The sequence below is a fragment of the Gymnoscopelus microlampas genome (assembly GCF_963454915.1).
Source record: "Gymnoscopelus microlampas genome assembly, chromosome: 1".
Taxonomy (NCBI): Eukaryota; Metazoa; Chordata; class Actinopteri; order Myctophiformes; family Myctophidae; genus Gymnoscopelus; species Gymnoscopelus microlampas.
The window spans coordinates 35,702,651-35,722,650 of NC_139962.1; the positions used below are offsets into that span (position 1 = coordinate 35,702,651).

General features: G+C 41.4%; 1 protein-coding gene across 1 annotated transcript in view; it reads left to right on the plus strand.

The window, feature by feature from the left end:
• Positions 1 to 20,000, plus strand: part of LOC311043529 (neural-cadherin) — a gene marked incomplete at both ends in the record, with an annotated part of 322,985 nt that overhangs the window by 261,965 nt on the left and 41,020 nt on the right. The window contains 3 exons of the mRNA XM_084054821.1: positions 1,965 to 2,145; positions 3,870 to 4,036; positions 14,925 to 15,189. Coding sequence (XP_083910947.1) covers positions 1,965 to 2,145; positions 3,870 to 4,036; positions 14,925 to 15,189 — 613 coding nt within the window. The remainder of the gene's footprint in view (positions 1 to 1,964; positions 2,146 to 3,869; positions 4,037 to 14,924; positions 15,190 to 20,000) is intronic.

Below are 20,000 nucleotides of genomic sequence, written 5' to 3' on the forward strand. Positions count from 1 at the left end.
GCTTGTGTTATTGCATCACACTGTGCTCACTTGTGCACTCAAAGACAAACCAACAAACAAACACACACACACACACACACACACACACACACACACACACACACACACACACACACACACACACACACACACACACACACACACACACACACACACACACACACGTGCGTGTGCTAACTATGCACCCACATCCAGTACTCATCATTGATTTGACTGAATCCAATGGGTATCATGGATAAAAAGGATGTTGTCACTGCATTGCAGAATAAATGTAAAAGTTAGCAAAAGCACTGCATCCAGACAAAGACATCGCTCGAGAGAGGACATCAGTGGGGAATATATACATGCTTCAGTAGTTTGTTTAAAATGTCTGAGCAGTGAGGCCCATCAGCTTGGAAAGTATGGATAAACAGAGGGACAGCTTGCTGGAGCTTGAATTTCATTGGTTGCTTCCACAGACATGCCCCGCACACTACCCCGAACAGACTGCTGTAGGCATAGATATAGAAACCTAGATACCTCATTGGCCTCTGCAGTTCATTGGAGCGACCTGTATCGCAATACCCTTGTATTGCTTCCGCCCCTGGTCCAAGGAAGTTTTTCCCTATTCGTGTGTGTCACAGAAGGGGGCGTTCAGTAGGCCTCTGATTGGCCTACCGAACGTCCCCTTCTGTGACGCACGCGACTGAGGGCGGAAGCTGGTGCGCGCCCGAGATACAGACGCCTCAGAGCCAGAGGAGGCGTCTACCTTTATATGTCTATGGCTGTAGGGGTCGAGTCATGGGTAGAATCAGGCGTTTGTGTACTGTAAAGTTGGCTTTACAGAACAGGACGGGATACATTAAACTTGTTTAAGTTCCATGAAGATGTATCCAGAGCTGCGGTATATACCCGCCCTTCCACATTTTGTTGAGCCAAACTTTAACCCACATATCAGCTATACTTTTTTTCTTTCTTTCTTTTTTGTTTAACATTTAAATCAGTGCTAGATTTCAACAAACACTCCACCCTCCGACATTCGCACCTGAAGCAATAAATATTGATTATCGGAGAGAGGTAATCTAGTTTTGACATTAAAAAATATCTGTTAATTCCTCCCTGAATGCAGGCAGGAAGGAACTGTTTGAGTCAGGGAGAATGGCCAATTAAAATGCAATTAAAAATATTTAATCAACTTTAGTCAGCTGTAATAACTCAAACAACTCAAAAAATGTTCTTGTTAAAAGGCCACCATAGTTAATATTAATTTAAAAATCACAAATTGACTAGATAATGATTTGTCCATCAACATTAGACAAAAAACTAAACAACTGAAATGTTCATTTTAGTCAAAAGATGACACTAAATCTCAACCAGGTGCTCAAATTAACACAGCAATCAGTGGCAGCCTGGCACAATGACTTGCCGTCTGTCGTTTCACACAATCCTCATAATCCCATGGTGTTCACAACTGCAGTGATATGAGCTCATAAAGAGGAAAGGGGAGGAGAGGTTGAACATATTCATGTATTTTATCTCTATTTTATTGAATGCTTGTGTGAGGACAGGAATTAAGGCCTTCAAGGTTCCCCTGTCCTTTGAGCATCAGGTGTGCTCTTTGTCCACAAGATTATATGGGTATGACGCTCAGTATCGTCAGTGTGTGAGAGAGAATGATTGAGAAGGAGGGAGCGTGAACGAGTGAGAGATGAGAGTTAAACGATAAAGGTCTGCCCTACCCTGAACCCATGTTCCCAATCACCTTTTTAAAGTTTTCTTTCACAATTCTTCCTCTCTTTTAGTAATGTCATTCTCTTCCTGTCCTCCTTTCCCAATCGGCGCTCCAAGTGCCCCTCTGGCTCCTTGCCCTCAACATTGCCTCGCTCCGCTGTCAAGTTATATTTTTGTCTGCTTTTGTCTCCACTGTCTTGTTTCCTGTTTCCCCTTCTTGCGTATTGGCAAATTTCCCTCTCCTCTTCCCCCAGCTCTATGATTTGGGTTCTCCAGCAGACTCCCAGGCCAGCTCTCCAGGATGCCTGACCACAGACAGCAGCTGTGTCAACATGGGGTATCCATCCTGTGGCCACCGGGGACGCTGCCGTGGCGAGTGGGGCTCTTTCAGCTGCCAGTGTGTGCCTGGGTACACGGGCCACCAGTGTGAAGAGGGTAAACTACACTTTTTATTTGTTTTTATTGTTTTATACACACAGAAAAATAATGGTGCCAACTGGAACCAAAACTGAGTGTTGCCATAGAAGAACCGTTTTTGGTTCCAGAGATGTGTTTTTCGAAAATAGCCGATCTACAAGCTCACAACGCGTTGCGGTGTGACGCGTTGTGAGCTTGTAGATCTGCTATTTTCGATGAATGTCTGCCTAATGCCTATTAAGACAAGTTTTAAGAGTTCAAAGGTTCCTCAAAGAACTTTGACAAAGAAAAAGCTTCTCTAGAACTATGAGGAACATGAAGAACCATTCACTAGATCAAATGATTTTTTAATAGTTGATGGTTCTTTGTGGAACCATATAGCCTTTTGAAGAACTATTATGTGGCTGTGTGTATAAACACTAGTAACTATAGAAGTTGTATGGAGTACTGGATGTGAAGCAGTAGTAAAAGAAGAAAAGTGTATGTGTTGTGCTCCATGTTGTCCTTTTTGTTGTTTTGATATATTTTTGTCCCCAATTTTGTAATTATGCCAATTCCTCCCATGTGTATTTTTGTCAGAGCCAGCCCCTACTCTTGGCGTGGGGAGGGTGTAGACAACCACATGTCCAGTTCCGCTCTGTGCTGAACAGGCACCCCGACCAAACTGGAGTCCCTAGTGCAGAGACAAAGATGACCCTCCCCACCCGGCTTCCCACCCGTCAACACTGCCGATATTGTGTTAAATTATAACATTGTGCTCGTTAGATTGGTCGGCCTAGCCGGAGGCGTCTCCTAGTCTTCTTAAGCCTAATTTAAGCTTTGGTGAAATATTTTTTTACTGACACCAGCAATACACTTTTTGGGGTTTTCAAACCAAAAGGTGCTGCTCCAAACCTATTGCATTTTTTAAGTTAAACTGTTTTAATCCTTGGGGAAATGCTATTATATATATATATATATATATATATATATATATATATATATATATATAATATTAAATACTACTTCTAACTATTAGATGTAATGGATAGCCACTGAATTGCCCCTAGGGACCGGCTCCAGCTCTAAGGCCACTGAACTAGGTCAAGGGCACTTGCAGGAGTTCTGTTTGTTCCTAATTGGTGTGGAGGTGTGGGAGTAAACCAGAGCACCCAGAAGAACACATTGCTGTGAGGCAACAGTGCTAACCTCTGACCTATCAGGCTAGTGTATGGCAACAGGTACATTATCCTGGACAACATGGTCGTGAGTGAAGAATATAGATTTTAAGATCAACAAATCCCAAGCCAATACCTTGTTCAGCCTGAATAAACACAACATGAGCAATGAATACAAACATGCCAAGAGAGTTAGATGTCAGTTTGTACTGTATGCAGGATTGAATACTACAGAAAAAGGTATTTCAACAGGCTATGTGATGGAGGAATTAGTTTTAAAAGGATTTAGGCATTCTTGGTTTAACTTGCCTGGCTTACCAAGGGTCCACTTCAGTGAATATAGGCCCACAAATTCAATCAAACATGTTCCAAGCTAAACCAGTGTTCATGTAATCTGCCCTGCCACTGGCTCCATGCGTTTTGGGGAAATTTAGGGAATTTATGTTTTACTTCCAATGGCTTCTTCTTGGTCTGTCAGGAGATCAAAACTGCCTAAAATGTGTTTATCCCGAATTGTAACGCTATCTGTGTGTGTGCGTGCGTGTGTCTGTGTGTGTATCCGGGCCTCTGTATTGTGATAACCAGAGGTCCCTCAGTATTCCTTTGATGGACGCAGTCACGCACACTACCAACTGGCGTCCCCTCTGCCAGCCCGCAGGACAGTGGTCCAAGTACTGATACGAACCCGCAAACACAGCAGCACCATCCTCAACCTAATCTCCAAGGAACAGAGTGAATACCTACGGCTGGAGGTAAGACTGTGTGTGTGTGTGTGTGTGTGTGTGTGTGTGTGTGTGTGTGTGTGTGTGTGTGTGTGTGTGTGTGTGTGTGTGTGTGTGTGTGTGTGTGTGTGTGTGTGTGTGTGTGTGTGTGTGTGTGTGTGTGTGTGTGTGTGTGTGTGTGTGTGTGTGTGTGTGTGTGCGTGCGTGCGTGCGTGTACCAGGCACCCTTGACTAACAATCTGAATAATCCAGACAATCCATCAGGCTGGGTCTGAATCAACACATTAGTACTTCTTAACTTTAGCAAGGTTACTTTAACATTTTCACCTGGTTTAGATTAATATAAGCAACTTGAGATCCACAATATACGATAATACCGAAAACTGTCAATTCCACAACTGAGTGTGTGGAGAAAATCAAGGTTGAGAAGCCGTTGTGCCTGCTTTAGCAGAGGTATGTTGTTATTTGACAGTTTCAGTGCCATTTTTATGTTCATACAATGTCATGAAAAGATCCAACAGTTATTGACATCAGGGAAAGAGTGTTGGCCTTTCAAAAGATGAAAACATGCTCCATTTTGCAACACTGTATTGAATCATCTGATTTTAGATAAACTAAAAGCAAACTTTGCAATGAGATTTGATGATTGAATATTTGTCCCAGTAAAAAAATAAAAAGAGCACTCTCAGTCTCTATATAATGCAGTTTGCCGGGTGCACGGCTCATGAAGACTCACAGTAAGAAAGCAATAGCCTGCACTCCGAAGTCCCTCTGGTACTTTTATTTCATATGCGCACGGACAGACAGCATACACGGACGTGTTTCGGCATCAAGCCTTCCTCACGCTGTGTCTGTCCATGCGCATATGAAATAAAAGTACCAGAAAGACTTCGGAGAGCAGGCTATTGCTTTCTCACTGTGTATATTTGGCCCCCCTTTATAATCTTTTTAAAATCTGCTCCCCTTAAAATGCAAGGCCATAATCTTGGTACTTTTTGTCATTTTGTTTGTCATTTTTACAGCATTCAAATTACTCCTCTAGATCACCCAGTGTGGTTGAAATGTCTTGCCTGTAGTGTGTATGTTTGCATTCCCTTTATAAGCTACTGTACAAGCTTCTTTGTCAAATAGTCGGGTAGGAACAGACTGGATTTACCAAATCTATGTAATCTACAGTATGTAATTGATGCATGTAAAAAGCGCTTTTTTGCAGATCATGTCTTAGTTACACCAGCATTGTTGTAGTGAAGCAGCGCTCTATAAGGGAAACACTATAATTGTGGAGCATTTCTCACAGACAACCCAAAGAGAACACTGTGTGTGTGTGTGTGTGTGTGTGTGTGTGTGTGTGTGTGTGTGTGTGTGTGTGTGTGTGTGTGTGTGTCTGTGTCTGTGTGTCTGTGTGTGTGCGTGCGTGCGTGCGTGCGTGGTGGCGAGGTCCATTTCTCACAGCTTGCTCTCCTTTTTATTGAGAGAATCCAAAGAGAACACTGTGTGCGTGCGTGCGTGCGTGCGTGCGTGCGTGCGTGCGTGCGTGCGTGCGTGCGTGCGTGCGTGCGTGTGAGGGATGGGGTACTTACGTGTACATGTGTACTGTACGTGTTGTTGAGGCGCAGCTCCTCAGATGAATTCCCAAGCCCCTCGGTCACCCTAATGTGAGAAATTAATTAATTTGTATTCAATAAAACACCTGATTAAGACTGTTCTAATAATGTTATTGTGTTCTTCTGAAATTCTGCGAGTTAAATTACTGTGAGCACTCCCAGTTCAGTTACTGTGGGTTAAATTGTAGTTTATTATGTCATAATATAAGGTACAGTGTGCCCATGTGCCCAATGCTGTAGAGAAAGTCTGAATGTGTAATTCGTGTTTGAGCTACTGTACTGTGTGCATTCATCTATGCGTACAGCATGTGCATATCTATATTTGTGTATATGTCTCTTATTGCATTTCCATTAACTGAACAGTTCAGTTATTGCTTCTCGGTTGGAAGGCGGGAATAATTTGATTAAGCTGTTTACACGTGAAGTGGAGAAAGAATGCTCACTAGTATTTCCGTACTCATGCAATCTCAAATACTATTATTGATTACATACATTAACCCATTAAGACCAGGAAAGCATCTGTGTCATTTTAGATTTCTTTGGCTATTAAGAAATAGCTGATATGCAAGCTCATAGCTTGTATCTGTATGATCTGCAATTTGTTTTGAAAACATTTTTAAAATGTGTGCAAATCTCATATATATTTATCTTTTTAAAAGCGAACATTTTTAACTCAAATCTTTGCTTCTGGGGGGTCCCTGGAACAGAATATTTTTTAGATTGGGGTCCGCGGCCAAATACATATTATTTTTGGGGTCCTTGACATGAAAACTGATGTAGCAAACCAAACAACAAAAATGATATGTATTTGGCCGCGGACACCCAGAAGCAAAGATTTGAGTTACAAATGTTGTTTCCAAAAATATATGTATTCAAAGATTTGCACACATTTTCACGATTTTTCAAAAATAGCCACGATATAAAATATCACTAAAATCGAAAATGACACAGATGCGTTCCCGGATTGAATGGGTTAACCCGCTCTCCTCCTCCGCTCTCCTCCGGCTACAATCATTTATTTCCCTCCTGTCGTAAACTGCCATATTGCTCCCATGGTATTTCTGTTTGCTCCCATGTCGGTTTCCCCTGTGTTATCTGATGATGGGACTCGAGAGGCGTGAAAACAGAAAAGGCATTTGCTGTGAGCATCAACAGATGAACAAGCTGTAGATATTTTGCCAACTGTCACCGCTGAAAAACGACTGAAAGCTTTGCCCAGAGATTATGGTCCATGCAGGTACACAGCTTTGCAAAGGGTTTTCCCACAGCATTGTTTCTTCATTACAGAACACAATGTAGAGGGACAGACAAGAGACTATAGAGCCCCGACTGCTGCCAGGGTTTTGGGTTCCGATGCCTAGACCGGTGGTTCTCAAAGTGGGGTCCCCAGCAAAAGTAGTTAACGTAGCGCCACAATCATTTTAACCGCTTTAACCTTTTATATGTTGGCTATTCAAAAATAGCAGATCTACAAGCTCATAGCTGTGATGGCAGCCTGACAATTCTAAAATGATACGTAGGTTAATTCTGGTAGCAGGCTATTTAGCTCTCCTGCTCAGAGAACAACTGCGAAGGTGACAGGGCTCTGTCACCTGTCACCAGAATGTTATGTGTCTTTTATAGCCTTTCCTCTGAGTTTTGGAGAAATGGCCTTTTAAGGTGTTAAGTGTGATGTCTATTCTATCCCTTGTGCTCATGTTACCACTGAATTTTAAGTCTATTGTCTCCCTCTTGACTTGTATAAAAGAGGGTAGAAAACTGTATGAAGGGGCTGGTCTACATACGTTGGTGTGTGAATCAGACGGGGATCTCCTGAATAAATGGTGATTGTGTCTCGATGGGATGTCGTCAAAAAAAGTTTAATAATGGCTGATATATTGGCCAGACCGATATCGGTATCTCTACAAGAGATGTGACTACATAGAGGTGTCATATTATGACACAGCTCATGGTGCCGTCTTTGTTCAGTTCTGTGTCATATGGCTCTTTATTGACATTATTGTTTTCAAAGTGGGGGGCAGAATATTTTGAAATGTTTGTCCATGGCCATAATGAAAGTCAATTTGGGGGTCCGTGGTATGAACATTTTGGGTGAATACCAAAGTTTTGTGCAGTTTGGAAATGTAGGAACATCACAGCCATACTGACACTCAAAATGACGGCACTGTTGCGGTAGTGGAGATTACGTTAGACTGTTTCCTCATGAATTGCAGAGATATGGAATTTGTCTGTCTTCCGAGTCTTCATTTCAGTTATGAGCTCATTGTGGTTACCATAGGCTGCATTGAGTCTTTATGTAGGCCGGCTATTGAGTTGGTTTCATTTAGCAAAATAGTCAATAACAACAACTTCAGAGTAAAACATATATTTAATAGTTGAACACTATATAGCAATTCCTCTACAAAATTCATTGCAGGGGTTTTTGAAGGAGGCAAAAAAATGTTTCTGACTGGCTGCCACTTGAATAAACATGAAATTGGTGATTTCTCTGTGGGTCTGAAGTGGTTTATTCAATTAGGAAAAACCTGTTTCTTGTTTTTGTCAGATTTTTGTTGCAAGAAAGGAACTATAAACAATACTGTCCCAACCGCCCCAGGGTAAGCAGACATAAAGTCCTAGGGAGAGCAGACACAATTTGGATTCCTGTGCTAGTTACCAACAAATATCCAGACAGCTAACACACGCATCAGCGGACAGGCCAGGAATGAAAGCAATACATTGCTTAGAAGAGATGGAACGCCACACCTACCACCAGGCCCCATTACTTACTGTATGTCTTTGTTGCCTAAGCCGTGCTCCTCATACGCCGAGTTGGCAGTGCCCGGCATCGAACCCACAACCTTGGGATTCAAAAGCACGTGCTCTACCAACTGAGCTTCCACAATAGTATTCCTATCATAACACAAAATCAAATCCTTGACATCCTTTCCCTCTTCTTGCTTCATTCTATCTTCTGTCTCCACACACGCATATATGCTGAGAGAGAACAAGAGAGACATTCTCTCTGTGTCTCTCGCTCTCTTGCTTACTCACTTTGATATCACAGGCATTAATCAAACATTCATTTCTAACATGACAATTGGCTGGGTTTTGCAATCTTACCGTCGCTCACCAACCACCCTCCGTCTGTCTGTCCGTGTGTCTGTGCGTCCGTCCCTATGCCTCCTCTGAACTCTCTCAGCTTTCCTGCAGTGGTGTAAGGTAACTAAGCACATTTGCTCAAGTACTGTACTTAAGTGCAATTATGAGGTATTTTGACTTTACTGGAGTATTTTAAAATTTCAGTGCTTTTACTTCTACTCCACTACATCTCAGAGGCAAATATCTTTTAACTCCACTACAATTATTTGAAAACTTTAGTTACTAGTTACAGTACTTTGCAGATATAAATGATTACATTATAAAACATTACATTAACCACTTTAGCCTTATTTTATACCTAGGCCATTTGAAAATAGCAGATCTACAAGCTCACAACGCGTCTCATCGCGACGCGTTGTGAACTTGTTGTGAACACTTTAGATCTGCTATTTTCAAACATTTTACATTTTACTTTTGGTACTTTAAGTACATTTTGATGTCAATACTTATGTACTTTTACTCAAGTACATTTTGAATTCCAGACTTTTACTTGTAACAGAGTATTTCTAAATTGCAGTATTGATACTTTTAGTGAAATATCCGAGTACTTTTTCCACCACTGCTTTCCTGTATGCCCAACATGACAATGTGGAGGAGAAGGTACACCCACTGTCAATAATATTGTACACATTCCAGCATGCAAGTGGAATGAAACTGTGTGAAGATGTGTGTAGATACCCTCCTTCTGCAGCCCCCCCGCGATGTAACTATATGACCGTGGAATTACGTTTCTCACTATAGTTATGCAGTGTGTTTGCTTTTAATCAGGGGAAAAGATTAGTTTGTTACTCTTGGCTGGCTGTACACAACGGGGCAAGTTGTGTGTGTGTGCACAATCCGCGAAAGCCATTTATTCTTTCTCAGCATTTCTTTCTTTCATTTTGTACCTGCTTCAAATTGTGTACGCACTGCCAGTTGCATCATCATCCGTGCATACACATACACGAGAATGTGTGTGTGTGTGTGTGTGTGTGTGTGTGTGTGTGTGTGTGTGTGTGTGTGTGTGTGTGTGTGTGTGTGTGTGTGTGTGTGTGTGTGTGTGTGTGTGTGTGTGTGTGTGTGTGTGTGTGTGTGTGTGTGTGTGTGTTTGTGTGTGTGAGTTTCTCTCTCTGTTTTACCTTGTCCATGTTTCTTTTCGATGCATGATTCCCTCAATCTCTCTATTTACCCTTTACTACTAGGGCCCCTCTCATCTACACAATAGAATCAGTTTTCATTTAGCAATTTGCAACGGGTCCATTTGGTTGCATGTACTCTCTCAGAGTTAAATTAACACTCAGGATTCTACAGTCCTCTTTTTGTCATTCACTTTAACACTGATATGTCCTGACAGGGAGATCTTTACTCCTGCTCATCTTCTCATATTAAGTCAGTTTGGAGCAGCTCAACTTAGACCTCAGGCTAAAAATGCTAAACTTCTGCTTGGCTCTGTCATTCAGTACAGTATGTCACTTTAATGAAGTATTTTTGTTTTCTTTCATTTAATTATTATATTTCTCCAAATGTGCCTCTTTTTCATCATGTGCCATTATGACAACTTATACAGGGCTGCATTTATTGATTGAATACTTTACTAACAAGATTGTTAACAGTACAAGTAGTACAGTCAAACGGTATGCTGAAAGGATAACACAAAAAGCCCCAGGGACTTGTTTCCATTGTTGTCCATTGTGGTCGATTGTACTCAATTCATCACAATTCATCAGTAAGACATGCAATGCAATACATACAATGATATACAATACAATACCAGTAAAATATCAGTAGCATTGGAATTTGTTGTTCTTTCAGTAAACCTTTCCTTTTCCTGATGGAGATCATATCTTATTATTATTTTAGTCGTCTTTATATTTTATTTATCTTATTTATGGATTATGCCTATTTACAGTTCAGTCAGATAACTCACGAATAGATTGAACCAATATAGTAGAACAAATAGATTGAACCAATATTATAGCATGAGAATACAAGTGTGGATGTAATGTTTTTTGGTGTTCAGGCTCTGCTACATTTTTTCTCTCTGCTCAGCACAGTTAGACAACCATCATTAACCATTAAGAGCAGGGAGATATACAATAACAACCCCCCATGGGGAACAGAACCAATAGCAGAGCCCACTGGTGGTGCTGGGAGCAAACATAACAACAAACCAGAACACACACGCATATTTAGGTGAGCTTAAATAACCCGCCCAATTGGTCAGCAGATTGCCACGTCAGTGTATGACGTATGGGTCTTGCCTGACACTGTATACAGCCACATAGTAATGAGCATGCATGTAACCTCTCGAGTGTATACTGCCTAAACTAACCTCGCAGGCTACGTACAGTATCATTAAAGTATATACGACAGAGACAGATACAAAAGAGAGGGAAGAGTTCCTCTGCTCATGACTAGATTTCAACAAGGCATCACGTAATACCTGAGCTCAGTATCGAGTTGTGTTTTTACACAGCAGATTTTGAGTTCTAGACTATTAAATTGGACCAGCCATGTCAGATTTAATGAGTTTACCGTGTAATTTCAAACCATAATGCCTTTCCCGCCAGTTCCTCTACCAAACATGTGTACCACATCACTTGCGTACATCATCCACCCACAGTTTCAGTAGATTTACACATCATGCTGTAACATTAGTGTGTTATATTTTTTAGGGTTATGTATTTGCAGTTTGAGTTTTTTTTATTTGAGTTTTTCAGAAGAGTGTCAGCCCACTGCCAGAGATTTTCGTGTTTTATAACCTTTTCAACCAGTCACAGAAATCTTATATCCATTATAATCCGTGGTCGGATCGTGTGTACGAACAAACACGATCCATGTACCAACCCCTAAAGGGTTACGTTTTCAGAGGCAAGTTGTCGTGAGGTAGTTTTCACTCGCGCACCATACTGTATCTGGCAATAATGTACGTATTCCCCCCCCCCCCCCCCCCCCTGGCAACATAGCATTTATATATGATCGCGTGTCAGACCGTTGGTAAACACAAAGGGGATAACTGTTCATCGTCCAGAGAAAAGAAAATATAACCGGAGCTTTCCTTTCGCTTTTATACCATGGGAAAACTACGGCGTCTTAGCCAAAACCAGGGCAAAACCAGTTAATTCAAGATAAAACCGGAAACGGATAACGGATATTTTCGCATAGGATGAGTGGGAAGAGGAAAAAATCAAGGATGGTACAGAGAACAGCACGAACGTTTATTTATCATCGTTTATATAAAAATCTTGTTTTTCTCGTCGACGGCGTGCAACGCCATCAAGAGAAAAACGAGAAATTTGTATAGTTGTATGGTCATATTTCAATAATAACTGGTGGTTATGCCAAAATCCTGGACTTGTCTCGGCACACCAGTGGACCTCGCCCCTCTGTTTGGGAACCACTGCTCTAGGAAAACTAAACACATGGACACGACTCGCATATGTAGAAAATGTACACAGTCAACACAAACATGCGGCACACACACACACACACACACACACACACACACACACACACACACACACACACACACACACACACACACACACACACACACACACACACACACAAACACGTATACACTCACACATTATGAATACACCCCACCAAGGGAACAAGCTGGAGCCAGATTGTTGTGCTCTATTCAGCTTTAATTGGGGGTAAAATCAGGTGGCTGTGCACAGTACTCAGTGTGCGCTTGGTAAAAGTGCCGCCCCAGTGGATTCCAAATATAATTAATATTTCATCACAGAGACTTGAAATGAGCCGCAGTTCTCCATCTAAACAACCTTGGAGCCGACCAATACTGCACTTAGGAGGGAAGGAGGAATAGAGGGAAAGAGGGAGGGAACAAAGGTAGAGAGGAGAAGGGACAGAGTGAGGAACGGTAAAGAAGCACAGCATAAAGAAAGTGAGAGAAAATGCGAAGAAAGAAAGCAGAGAACAACACATGAAGGGGAGCAAATGATGCACAGTGGGACACATGTATACTGAGTCACTCTCCTGAAATGTTGCTCTCTTACATGCACACCCAGGAGCACACACACACACACACACACACACACACACACACACACGGTTGTGTTTTAAATGAATATTGCCCAGTGATAACCAAGTGATTAGCATCAAAGCCAAACTGAAAAGGAATCATTTTTATCTTGAGAGCTGAGAGGAAGGGGGAGGGGAAAAGGTTGTGGAACCATGAGAAAAAAAACATTTTTCCCTCCCATTTCATCTAGACATTCTTAAATGCTCAGATTTTCTCTATGTCTACTCTCTCCTGCCCAGTGTTGGATAACTTTACTTTTAAAAGTAACTCATTACCTCACAGGATTACTGCCATTAAAAAGTATTCCATTACGTTACAGGATTACCCGCTGAGAAAAGTAACTAAAAGTAAGTTAGATTATCTTTGCGTTACTGCCGATTAAACCCCTCTGCGAGGAAGTTTGGTAAACATAAAATCAAGAGCGTAGCCTATGGATGATCATCAGTGTTGTGGAGCTGTGCTGGGCTTTACCAAGCCAAGATTTGCATCGACGTTCTCCTCCTTTCATCAATAAATAAAAAAAATATGTGAATACCAAAAGTGGTGACCCATTGAATAGAATGATTACGCAATCACCACAGACTGCAAGGCATCAGTCTCCGATTTTCGTGTAACATCCGTGCAAGTCTCCGTTGACAGAGAGCTTGTTCATTTATCAGAAACAGTGCAGATGGATGGATTTTCCTTTTCCTTTGTTGCAACAGAAATAACAGGGTCTAAAATGTAATGAAGTAACGCCATTATTTTGGAAAAGTCAAGTAAGTAACCGAGTACTCCAATTGCAAAACTAACCCGTTGGGTTACTGCGTTACCCCAAAAAAGTATTCTGATTACAGTAACAGCGTTACTTGTAGCGCGTTACCCCCAACACTGCTCCTGCCACCTCTCTCTTTATGTGACTCTCTTTTTCGTTCCTTCCCTAACAGATCGAGAAAATTGGTGAGCCTATGAGAGTTCTTTTGCGTGCGTATGTATGTGCGTGTGTGCATGGGACTATCCACCAAAACCCCTGAACCCTGAACACTGTGTGATTAGTAGAGCAGTGTAACTCTTCCACTTGATATCTATTAGTCAGATAACTACTGTACAGCAGGAGATACAACTAGCACACTGTCAAATCCTGAGTGTTAATTCAACTTGGAAAGTGCACAAATAGAACATCCATTTTATCTCAGTTAAATTATTTTACCATGTATCCAAACCAGCCATTGAGCACCATTGGCTCCATACTCTATACACACATACTGTATGCAAGAATGAGATTTATACAGGAAGGTGGGTAGCACCAAAATAAATATTATACATATTTATTATATTAAATATTAGATCAAATAATTATGATTATTAAATAAATATTAGACAAACAAGAGATCAAGATCATTCGTTTAATGTTAACCCGCTAGTTTGGTATTTTGTATTCTGGTTGCTTAAAAGATGCATAGGAGGCTATATTATTGCCCTTATCCAAGGCTGAAATGGTTTCAAACCATGCCCATTCTTGGATTTTCAAGTAACCATGCTCAACATAGTGAACCATTCTCAACATAGTGAACCATTCTCAATGTAGTGAACCATTCTCAACGTAATGAACCATGCTCAACATACACTGTAGTCAGTGATTCAGTGTAATCCAGGCTGCAGAAAGAAGACAACAAACAATGGGCCTCCAGGAAAGTTGTAAATGATAAATTAAAATAAATTGAAATCCTCTGAAGAGTTATACTCCACTGTATGTCTTGTTTTAATTTGCATCTGTTTAAATCACATCCTCTGTAATATCTGTCCACACACCCGGGACTGACTAGTCATCACTTGGCAACCAGGAAGAAACACTGTTGATTGGCACAGCACACCACCTTGTATTTTCTGCAGAAAATCTTCTCTTCTACTTAGACCTTGACATTAATATTTTGCCTTAACACAGCAGGATCCAACTTGACATGAAAAACTCCAGCTGGCTCAGGCTCCCTGCACATTTTCACTTAATAATCAAGGTTTTTGTCATTTCTGCTGAAATCAGGTGAAGTTGGAGTTTAAAAAAAATGCTCACAGCACAGAAATGATTCTGGACTGGATCAATTTGGATATAAAGTTTGAGATCTAAGTCAAATCTGAAGTGCTCACCTCCGTTTAACTCCCTCTCTAGATCTATCAGGGGCTCCTCTGTGTTTTATACAACCTGGGTGATGGAGACTACAACTTTACCCTGCCCACCTATCGCTTGGACAATGGCGAATGGCACGAGGTGGTCCTGGATCGCCACGACAATGAGATGACCCTGCGTTTGGATGGTGGCGGGGGTCAACGAGAGGTCACTGGTTTGCGGGGACGGAGCAGAGAAATTGTCATCGACCCCACCGTGGTAATGCTGGGAAACGCCTTCCCCTCAGGACTGAACAGGACCTTCCAGGGTAAGCAGAAACACGCCAGAAATGACATTTCTATACGTTACCATACACTACATTGATTCTTTCTTTTTTTTCCTTCTGCTGACAAAGTTGGACGAGGGTTATTTTGCCACCCCATTCTGTTTGTTTGTTTGTTTGTTTGTTTGTCTGATAGCAAAATAGCTAGAGAAAGGATGGCCAGGTGTTCATGAATCCTGGTGGGGAATGATCAGTAGTCTGCCCTGAAGAGATGATTAACGAGCGCTCACTGGTTAGTTTATGTTTATGTGAAAATAGATTCCCAAAGCGTAGGTGTAGATTGGGCATAATGTTACACTTACATTCCTTTGTAAGTCTACCGATATACAGTAGTTCACTTCACATTTCTCATATGCACCATGGGAGCCGCTGAGAATAGCTGCAGCCCCATACGATTGGCCACTGAACAACTCCAGTGGGGCAGTTGGGGTTCCGTGTCTCATTCAAGGGCAGGCCAGATCTTCCAAGGCCAGATTCTGTAAGTGTGAGTCCAAGGATTACGTGAACATCATTATCTTTGATATGTCAAGGTAGGCTCCGATTGCACCCTGGTAATCATTAAAATCTAATACTGTTTCTGGCACAAGCTCCTGTTAAGCCCAGTCCAGTCAAAAAACATTCTATTTCATGTTGGCAAATGTATGTAACCTTGAAAGCTTGTGGGTGTGGTGTGTGTGTGTGTGTGTGTGTGTGTGTGTGTGTGTGTGTGTGTGTGTGTGTGTGTGTGTGTGTGTGTGTGTGTGTGTGTGTGTGTGTGTGTGTGTGTGTGTGTGTGTGTGTGTGTGTGTTCGCTTGTACAACAAATCTGTAGTCTAACCTTAATTTGACTTGTCAAATTTTGACAACCTTTAACAGTGGGATTAAACTTGCCCGGAATAAAGCCTGTATTCTTCCGGCAAGACTGCAAATGAGTGGGTTATTATTCCTCTTCACTTAGGGGGCCCTGAATTCTGATAAAATTATTATACATAAATTTATACTTGTATATATCATAATTATATATTGATATATAATCTACATCCAATTGTTAGTTCCTTGGGAAAAAAATTAAGAGAGATATCCTGTGTGCCATCTTTCATGGCAATCTGCCCATTAGATTTTGAGATGGAAAGTGTGGGCTAAGGGTGGCACTAGACTAGAGGAAAGGCCATCGGGTCAGCAAATTCAGTAGGGTTCATCCTTGCCAATGCTGAGTGCATTAAAGTATATGGCAATCATTCCATTTGATTATGAGATACTGTGTATGCAATTGGACATTTTGGCCTGATTGGCTAGAGCAAAGGCCAGTGGGGCATCAGAATCAGAGAGGGCCGTCCACTGGGAAGCATGAATGCGCTCATCAAGTTTCATGGTAATCAGCCAGTAGATTTTGAGATATCTTTTGTGCAATTGGAAAATGTGCCCTAATGGTGCCACGAGAGGAAAGGCCATAGGGTCACCAAAGTAGGGGGTCATCCTCTCAGGAGCATTAAGGTGCACAACCAGTTCCATGGAAAACCAGGCAATAGTTTGGGAATAATGTGTGCTTGTGAAAGTTTTGTCCTAATTGTGACGCTACAGGAAAGGCCACTATGGGTCACCAAAATCAGTAGAGGGCAGCATTTGGGGATCATGACGGTGCACACAGAAATTAAAATCAGTTAAATTCAACGCCAAATCACAGCCAGTTTAAACTCCCCTTTAACCAGAAGAAACCTCGAGCAGAACCAGGCTCGGGGGTGGGCAGCCATCTGCCTTGACCGCGTTGGAGGGACGGAGAAAGAGAGAGAGAGAGAGAGGGACACAAAGATGGACAGCAACAACAACAATAGTAACAACTATAATAATAATAATAACAGCAGCTATGATAACGGTCTACAGTCGTATTCTATGAAGCCCTTGATTCGCAGCCGCGAGTCTGCAATCACAATCCACGGGAGCTATAATAACAGTCTACAGCCGTATTCCATGTAAATGCTCCATACGAAATCAAGAAAAATGTAAAAGTTCAATTAGAGACACACATTGATGGGACATGCATGCAATGTTAGTAACATGCATTGATGGGACACGAACAGATGGAGAGAGGGAGGAGATGAGAGGATGGAGATGGAGAGGAGGAGGGGATGGATATTGAGGAGGAGAGGGAGAGGAGGATGGCATGGAAATGGAGGAGGAGTAAGGGTGGAGATGGAGAGGGGAAGGCGGAGAAGAGACGAGAGGGAGAGGAGGGTGATGTTTGTCCCTACACATACTCCTACGGGCTGGGGCGGCACCTGTCAGCAGGGAGTGCTGGGCGGGAGCAGTAGGGCGGAGGATCTACATCCTCCCGGTGGGGGCTCCTCACTGGCAGGTGAGTCAGTAGGATATAGCAGTGACAACTAGGACTTTCACCAACTAGTCGACTAGTCGACTAGTCGACTAGTATAACCACTAGTCGACCTTGTTAGTTGATAGTTGATAGTTGAAAAAAAAAAAAAAAAAAAAAAAAACTTTTTTTTTTTTTTTTTTTTTAATTTAATTTTTAATGCTATAGTAATGGCCCATCTTACTATTATTATTATCCTCCTGACTTTATTTTTTATCAAAAGGGGGTCAAAAGCATGCCCAATGAAAGCCTATTATTGGGCAATGGGGATCCTTGGAGACGCTGCTGTGGTGCTGTGCTGCTGTGCCAGAAGCGCTTCCCTTAAAACACCATAAAAATAAGGGCAGGATAATAATAATAATAGTAATATAGTAGTGGGATGGTATTAAAACAGTGCCACCCAAAAAAAAAAAAAAAAAAAAAAAAAACATTTTTTATTTTTTTTTTTTTTTTTTTTTTTTTTATTTTATTTAAATTTCGACTAGTCGACTAGTCGACTACCACTGGGTCAAATTAGTCGACCTGTAAAAATCTCTAGTCGTGAAAGCCCTAGTGACAACACACAAAATGTGTGTGGGGAAGAATTAATTGGCATAATGATTAAATTGGGTCCAAAAGGGGTGAAAAGAAAAAATATATAATAACAAATGTTTGGATAAATATTTCTGTATATTTTTAGATGAGGTGTGCCAGATTCTTGCAATGTTATGTACAGTAGATGGTTTATGTGATTCCTTGTGGTGGTGCTGGAGGCCAATGTAATGCCAGCCAGAATAGGAATACTCTTCTGGGTCCATTTGGTTACATTCGTAACCTCTCAGACTTAGATTAAAACTGAGGATTTGACTGTGTACTGATGTAGACTAGGGTGTCCAGTGTGGAAGTGGAGTGATTGATTTATTTTAGTGGAGCAGTGAGACCTCAGTTGACTTGCAGGCCATTCAATTGTTGATTTTCTGCCAGACCAGATTGCCAGTGCTGGGTTTTTATTGTGTCAAGGGAGTCAAACATTTTGCATAATAATATTGAGTTTTTAGAAGAGGAACCAAGATTGAGTCCAGGGGAACTTTCTCCTTGTGGAGAGATATGTTCTCCAAACACTTTGACTGGTATAAGTTCAACTAGAGGTTCAGGCCTCTACACGGCCCTCACACCTACATCGCACCGCCCATCTGACTGATATGCCCATATATTTAGATCTCTGTATCTGTCAGTCCTTATGTCCCTTTTATGCCCATACAGTATGGAGATATCTGTATTTGTCAGTCCTTGTCCCTTTTATGCCCATATATCTCTGATGTCATCAGTACGTATATGCCCAATTGTCCATACAGTATATGGGCATGCTGATATAACCATTCATATGGGTGGGCAATATGGCAAAAATATCATATCATGATTTTTTTCTGCCAGAATCACGATCCACGATCTTATCACTATAACATTTTCATGTTGGTTTTTAGGATTATTATTTTATTATGATTATTAACATTTTTCTAAGGTGCAGACTGCCAATGACGAGATTTTGTGTTTTCAGTGGTTTTACGCTAGATGGCGCTGTTTGCTAACTTATGAGTCACCATTTGACTCCCGGTGAAGCAAAGAAGCAGCAAATCAAGTGATTGCAAAAAAACAAACACATTCACTTCCATGTTAATGGATTTGGAAAAAAATGCTTTTTCTCTGCTTTCTGTTGCTTTTTGACAAAAACAACCTACATTCAACTGTCAATATCCCCCCCTCTCCCGATTCTACGAGACTCGGATACGTCTTTTAAAGTGATCGGGGGGGATCAATCATACTGGAGATAAATATTCTATGATTTTTCAAAGGTTTGTGAAAACACTCGAAAATCGCTGGCAGTGGCTTAGCAAACAATGTTTTATTTATGTCAGTCAAAGAGTTGATAAAATATATGATGATTCATTATATGATTATTAATATTATAAGATTATATTTATATATATATATTCACAGACAGATAGATAGATAGTCTATTTGTGTTTATGCTGCTGTTCTATCATGTGACACTCAGTGTAGGCTGCTGTGGCCGTGTTGGAAGGATATTTGCGAGTGAGTAGGACTACTGATGAACTATTTTGAGCAGACTGATTTTCAACGGTTTTATTCACCATACAAACGCATCTTGCCTCTTTCCAGCGCTTAGGCTACTTGCTTTCTCAAATGCTGTTAGGCTGTGTGCTACAGCCGGTCTCTTGTTACACTGTTAATGCATGGGCGGACGGACACACAAACTGGCAGACGGAAGGGCTTGCTGTTTCACCCACAGGCCGCGTTTAAACAGTGCTAACGTCCAGTGACGTTCTAACATTGTTATTGCGAACGTTGCAAATAAACGTAGTTTTTCAATATCCAAACCAGTTCCATAGACCGATGTCGAATTATTTAGGGAACAACTCCATGTGTGTCTGTCTGTCCAGTGAGTGCT